We start from the raw sequence: 7,342 nt of genomic DNA on the forward strand, positions 1-7,342 counted from the left end.
CAAAAATGCTGTAAACTAGTGTTATTAAAATGCATCTCACTAGATTAAAAGTGACTTCCGTTCAATAAATCAGAAAATATCGTAATTTGAAAATCAGTGACAGAATGTTTAATTGGTTCTAAACGTAGTTTTACAGCATTTAGAAATGTCCAAAGAGTAAAATCTACTGCTTTTAAGGGAACGACTGTTACTTTAACTGGAGACTTTTAGTGGCTACGCAGTATTTATTCTTAAAACGGGTTTATTGTATTGAGGGCCCATATAGCCGAGGCGGTAAACGCACGGGTATTCAGCATGACCATGCTGAGGGTGACGGGTTCGATTCCCGGTCGGTCCAGGATCTTTTCATAAAGGAAATTTCCTTGACTTCCTTGGGCATAGAGTATCTTCGTGCCTGCCACACGATATACGCATGCAAAATGGTCATTGGCAGAGGAAGCTCTCAGTTAATAACTGTGGAAGTGCTCATAGAACACTAAGCTGAGAAGCAGGCTTTGTCCCAATGAGGACGTTACGCCAAGAAGAGAGAGAGGGTTTATTGTTTACCCAACGTGCCGAAACGTTGGGTAAACAATAAACCCGTTTTAAGAATAAAGACTGCGTAGCCACTAAAAGTTTCCAGTAAAATCAACAACTTTTCATAACTAACGCAGATGTGTTGGTGGGTCTCGTTTTTTACATTTGCGGGAATATCTTACCTTGGTATTTAGATACAGGAGATAGACAAAATGATCGGGACAGGCAAAATATTCACTTTTCAAGAAATGTTCAACTAGCTGTAACTTTTCGAAAAATGCCTCAAATATTCTCAATTTTTGACTGTAAGTTCATCAACTAGTTCTGTATCAGTGGTCCAATTTTGGAAAAGATCGGGCCATTCTCCACGGAGTTATAAATATTCTTGAAAAAGGTAACATTATCAGATAGCCAACTTTAAGCTGTTATATCTCCGGATTCAATGAACCGAATGCAATGAAATTTTGACTATTTATGACTTATATAATGAGCTATGAAAAACCTTTGACTTAACTTAAAATTCTTAACACGGAAGAAAATTATAACGATTGGATTATTTTTCTAATAAAACACCAAATTATTCTAAACTTCAACATCGTTTCAAAATTCAAGATGCAAATTATAGTTGGTTTAATTTCCCTCTTATATATTAATTTGTTTTGAAGGATAGTAACAACATAGTCGCCAATAAATTGAGAAAGCAATGGAATGCATATTAAAAATAGACCAATTTACTAAAAAATCGTGAGAGTTCATTATATAAGTCATGAATGATCAAAATTTCATTGCAATCGATTCATTGAATCTGGAGATATAACAGCTCAAAGTTGGACATCGGATAATTTTACCTCTTTCAAGAATCTTTATAACTCCGTGGAGAATGGCCCGACCTTTTCCAAAATTGGACCACTGGTACACAACTAGTTGATAAACTTACAGTAAAAAATTGAGAATATTTGATGCATTTTCAAAAAGTTACAGCTAGTTGAACATTTTTTGAAAAGTGAAAATTTTGCGTGTCCCGATCATTTTGTACGTTGGCTAGTCCTCGGCAGATATCTCTTTGGTTCCTTGTGTGCGTGTATCTGGTCTGGTAATACTGGAGTAGCATCTACGGTCGATCAAGCTCAAACTTAAGAAAAAGAATAATTGCATGACATTTTTTTTATTTGATTAGCCAAATCACTAAATATTTGATAGGAGCCTGTCTTACGGTATTTTAAACTTCTGGGAATCTTCCAAAAGTTCCTTCTGGAATTCCTGCATACATTTATTTCGGGTTTTGTACATAAAATTCTTCTAATATTTCTCAAAAATACTCTTATAGGATTTTTCAAGGCATTCCTTCGGGGATTTTTCCTTCTGGACCTCCTTCAGTATTTTTTCTCTTATCATTCCCACTAAAGTTCCCTTTGAGAGTTTTACAAGAATTTCAGGAAAAAAATCTTCCAGGGCTTCTTTTTCATATTCCATAAGTGATTCTGGAATCACTTAGGTGGTTTCTTCAAGGATTTCATCTGGAGTTACTTCTAAAACCTTGGAAACAACTTCTGAAGGGTTCCTGAACAGTTTCTTGTGAAATTTCCCAAGAGGATCGTAGAAGAAATTTTTGGAAAGGTTCTCAAATTTCAAAATGATCTCTAGTGATTTCTTCAGAGGATCCTTTTCGAGTTCTTCTTGTAGTTCTTTGTGGATTTTTTTTCCGGGAATTAATTCCGATATTCTTTCAGGTCTTGCTCAAAATATTTATTCTCTTATTCTTCAAGAAGGGTTTTGAGAGCATTTCCAAGATATACCTGTTTCTTCTGTGATTCTGTGATTCAAAAATTTCTTTTGGGATTCTGGAAGAAGTTGCTCTTCAAATTCTTCAAAAAAAATCCTTCTCGGATACCTAACCAAGTTCCTGAAGATCTTCCTTGAATTCCTTCAGGAGTGGTATTTCTCAAGAAGTAACTTTTGAAATCTAAGAAAAATTTACATCTACAGGAGAAAGAACATCCGAAGGATCAACTGGAGAAATATGGGTTCAGTAAATCCAGAAATTCCAAAAGAAATTCCAGTAAAAGGCCAAAACGATATCCTTGAGAAATCTAGGCTTCTTTCAGAAACTTTTCGAGACTAGGTTCGAAAGGTTAAATGTTTTTCAGGATTCCTTCAGGGAATCCCCTAGAAATTCTTCAACACATATATTCGTCCAATTTTTTTCTTCCAGTGTTATTTCTTTATTTATCTGTTGTTCCTTATTTATACATTAGGGAAAACAAGTCACGATTTTTTTTATGGGAAATGTGACTGTCCTGTTTAATTTGAAAATTAAGCTTTTAATTTTGTTCGGTGAAATTGGGTGCAAAAAAGATTTTCAACATTGTGAAGTTTCAAAGAAGAAGTGCTGAACTGCAGAATTTGATCTAAAGCTGTACGTGGAATCATGAAATTGACTCATGGTTTTTCTGTATTTGCATAAATTATCCCGTCCAGGTGAGGTATTTTTATGCTAAAACTCTGCGTTCCTGAGGAGTGCTCCAATAAGGCCTGAGGAGGTCATAACAAAGCTCATGATATGATGGTGATTGGTGATCAAATAACCATTAGTTTTAAAGGCGTTTCAAGGAAGCTTCTGTCAAGCTTCATGGCTCAAGACAGCTGTCTTTAAACTGTGGATGTTTGTTTTGTTTTACTTTTATTGGCTATATAATGAGTGGCAAAACCTATTCATAACTACTTGCAAGCCTACTGCAGATTATATTTATAGTACAAGTTATATGATGGTTTTATGCGATGTCAGAGATGCAATTGTAAAACTAAATCTATATCTATATATCTATCTATATATATAAAAATAAATTTCTGTCTGTCTGTCTGTCTGACCGTTATGTATTCGGAAACTACTGAACCGATAGGTGCGAAATTTTGTGTGTGGGTATTTTTGGAACCGGGGAAGATTCTTAGCTTTGTGTGAGATCACTCCGGTCTCAGGAACGGGGGGTTTCCATACAAATGACCTTGCGGAGAACATCCCTATGGAGCTGCACGTCAAAAAACACAGTAGGTAGGCAGTACGACGTTTGCCGGGACAGCTAGTAACACATAAAACTAATATAGAACCACTAGCTTTTCACATGCCCGTATAGATCCAGTATATAACGTGAATAAATTTTCCAGGAATGCTGATTGTAACTTTGAACTCAGTTCTCCTAGCTACGCCTTGGTCAGCTGCATAACACCGCCGAAAAAGCGCACTCATTTTGCGTGGGCGGTGGTGATCCTTTTTCGATACCATGTCATCGCGATGCACACACGACACCGTCGATTAACATCGACGGGCAGTTCATCGTTCGCCCGGGATGCGATGATTTGACGATTGGATCGCAGTTTAATCTTTATTATTAGCTTGTTAGGCACCCATTTACCTGTTGTGTTTGCAGTCGTCAATTTGGATCAATGGCGGGAAAGGGGCTCGTAAAGGGGGAGCTTGTTATGCAGATATCGATTCTTTTACGACCGTGCCCGAGGTAAAACCGTCGATGATTCACATTTTAACATCTTTGTAATGGCCATCCGGATGGGGGATTTAAAATTCCATTAACGTTTGCACGTCCATCGATGATGGTCTGTTTTTTTCGCACTATTAACGGTCGGTAGGCAATTATCATGTCTGACTAAGATTAGTGCGAAGAATCAATCATCGAAGCCCGAAGCGGGTTGTGGTGTGTCCTGAAAAGGTGTGACAGGATGCCACCCGGTGACCGCAGGTCCTTTCCTTATTGCTGAGTTGCACAGATTTTCCCAGGTCCCAACATGGAACCGACGGCGGTGATTCGCGGTAAAATTAATTACCTGTGGTAAGTGACAGGAGATTCATTCATAATTTGCGTAATAAATAAATTGGCTGATTCGGAATTGCCGGGGTGCCTACGTGCCGAGTCGGGCGTACGCTATGCAACTATGCACTGTGTGGTATTCAACCATTCCTGCTGGTCAAAACTGTTTCCTCTCTAAACCTCCGTTATACAGTGGTTTGCATGACTTACAAATTTGTTTTTAATAATCATATGTAAATGATCGTAAAATTTTTAAAATCTTGACATTAATACGAATTTTAGTTTTTTGAAGGAAATCATTTAAGGAATATAAAACAGATATTTACGCAACGAGTTGCCGAGAGTTTATTTTACATTTATCAAACCAAGCTAGCATTTCATTTTATTTCACTACAGTAAAATAATTTATGTTCATCTCGATTCGCCCAGCACCCATTGGTTCAACGGCGAAGCAACTCCCCAACGGGCAAAGTTTTGCATACTCTAGCACGTTTTATGACTGCTAAATTAATGCCGTCAGCTGAACAATGTCATGTAGCAATATGTTTCCACGTCACAGTGTGATATCGAAGCAAAAAAAAAACATTGCATCTCCATTGGGCAAAAATGGCATCGCGCAATGGACTGACCCTGAACAAATCGGTCACCTAGTTTAACCTATATGCGCAGTACCCATGCTACCACGATTCTCCATTTAAGGAATCTGCGCGTATCAATGTAACTGATTTGTCAAACAATTTGTTGCTATGTTTGGCTTAGACCGACGCGCCCTTTGAATCACTTTAATAGATAACTCCGTGGCAAAACTTGTTCCTCAAGTTCATTTCCCATGGCACAGAGTTTGTGATCATCATGCAAATGTCAAGATAAATCTTATTCCTTTCAGTTCAGAGATTATCTACGGACATGAAATGGACTGCATACAGAATTAATTCTTCTGAATTCTTCATTGGGCGTGTATGAGCTCGCGCTTAAATGATGGAGGAGAGATGCTCAATCTAATCGCTAACCTGAATATCTTTGATTCCAACACCTTGGCCTACAACTCCGTTGAAAACTGGGAACTGCAACTTTATATGGAGCTCATCAGCGTGATTGGAGCATTGGCGCGCAAATGTTTACGCAATCTTTAGCTACCTTACAATGTTACAATGAATTTTACGGTTAATCCCCCACTGGCTTTGTTGGATACTTTAGAGCAGGTCTTCATGTCAGAGTTAAAGGAAGCATATCACAACTACGTCTGGGAAAGGAGATCTTAGCTGTCGACTATTTGATGTAACTATATTACGCTGCTAAATTTATTTGGACAAATCATACGATAAGAGGCCTCTCGTGAGAAATTAAACTGTCTGGTGCACCGTGATATACACTTGGAATTTCATTTCACGCCTTGATCACAAATGCAAACAAATTTATTTCTCCAAACTACAAACCATATTGGAAAAGTAGCTAGGGCGGAAATCTACTTCGTCATATGCGCTTATTCCCATCATATCAATCCGAAAATAGCCAATAATTAAATATTGATATATCCGGGTATACTTCCGGAATAAAAGAGTTTAGTATACTTTTCTTCACTAGTTGTAGTTTATTAGGAAGTCAAACTTAGAATAATCAATCTACTGTCACCCCATCACTTATATAGTCAAGCGAGGGTTGCTGTGATCAAATTCAAGTATTTTTGGATACAAATGATTGCTGAGATCCAACATTTCCCCCCTAAGGCTTCATCATCCAGTAGGGCTTGAACCGGGCCGGAAGTTGGATCGTGCGCCGGCCTCTCTCTAGGATCGGTGTCGCTGGTTGAACTGGTTCAACTGGTTCTACCGGTGGTTCTTCATCTTCTTCTTCGTTACCGGCAGCTTCATCTTCCGATAGATCATCCGTCAGGTGGGGATCTTCTGAATTCTCTTGAAGTCCTTCATCAAACCGTTGTGGTTCTTGATCTTATAGTGGGATGGCGTTCGGTGGAGTCTCGGTTGGGATAGCCAATCCGAACCCGTCGAAAAATACAGAAAGTGGTGTCAGTTGATCTGCTGGAGCGGTACGGCGTTCTGGAACACGAGTCTTGAGCTGGTTGGCGTGCGACCGAATGAGGAACACGTTGTAATTGACCTTTCCAATCCTCTCGATCACGGTTGCTGGTTCCCACTGCCAGGAATTTGCACGATGTACCTGGGCATACACGGGATCACCGTTCAGGAAACTTCTCTGGAGTGCGCCGTGCTTCTTGTTGAAAGCGGCGTTCTGTTTCGTCCTGCCTTTGGACTCGGTGTTGGCTCGTTCGATTGGTCGGAGCATAGACGACACTGTTCGAAGCGGTCGGTTGAACATCACCTCGGCCGGAGATCTGCCGTCCAGGTCACCGGTTGGTGTAGTGCGGTAGACTTGAAGGAAAGTGTAGAGTGCTTCCTCAAGTGTTTCTCCCCCTGAGCGAATTTTCCGCAGGCTTCGCTTCAACGTGTCAACGAATCTTTCCGCTAATCCGTTTGATTGGGGATGGTAGGGAGCGGCCCGGATATGGTGGATGCCTTGACTGGTGCAGAACGCTTGAAATTCGTGGCTCGATAATTGAGTGCCGTTGTCGGATACGATTACCTCTGGAACGCCGAACGTTGCGAATGATTGGTTCAGCAAAACCACCATCAAGTTTTCGATGACGTGGACTTGGTTACCCGCACTTCGGGCCATTTTGTGTAGGGATCGACTACCACCAGGAAGTAGACTCCATCTACTGGACCTGCGTAGTCAACTCGTGAATCCGGGACCAGGGTTTGGCCGGAATGGGCCACCATTCCAATGTCGTCTTCGTTGGAGCCTTGCCTGTTGTTGAGCACGGTACGCAGCGCTTGACGTAATCCTCAATCTCGTTGTCGATGCCGGGCCAGTACACGAAGCTTCTTGCAATTGCCTTCATACGTACAATTCCGGGATGACCTCGATGGAATTGATGCAGGATCTTCTGTTGAAACGTCTCGGGAACGACGATCCTGTCGCCGAAC

The 7,342-nt window shown here is 40.3% G+C and overlaps 1 protein-coding gene across 1 annotated transcript; it reads right to left on the reverse strand.

The window, feature by feature from the left end:
• Nucleotides 1–6,287: 6,287 nt before the first annotated feature.
• LOC134290389 (uncharacterized protein K02A2.6-like) lies at nt 6,288–7,031 on the reverse strand. Its single transcript, XM_062857521.1, has one exon. It carries the CDS (start codon nt 7,029–7,031, stop codon nt 6,288–6,290), a length of 744 nt encoding a protein of 247 aa, XP_062713505.1.
• Nucleotides 7,032–7,342: the final 311 nt, after the last annotated feature.

This window comes from Aedes albopictus, chromosome 3 (genome assembly GCF_035046485.1).
Source record: "Aedes albopictus strain Foshan chromosome 3, AalbF5, whole genome shotgun sequence".
Classification (NCBI taxonomy): Eukaryota; Metazoa; Arthropoda; class Insecta; order Diptera; family Culicidae; genus Aedes; species Aedes albopictus.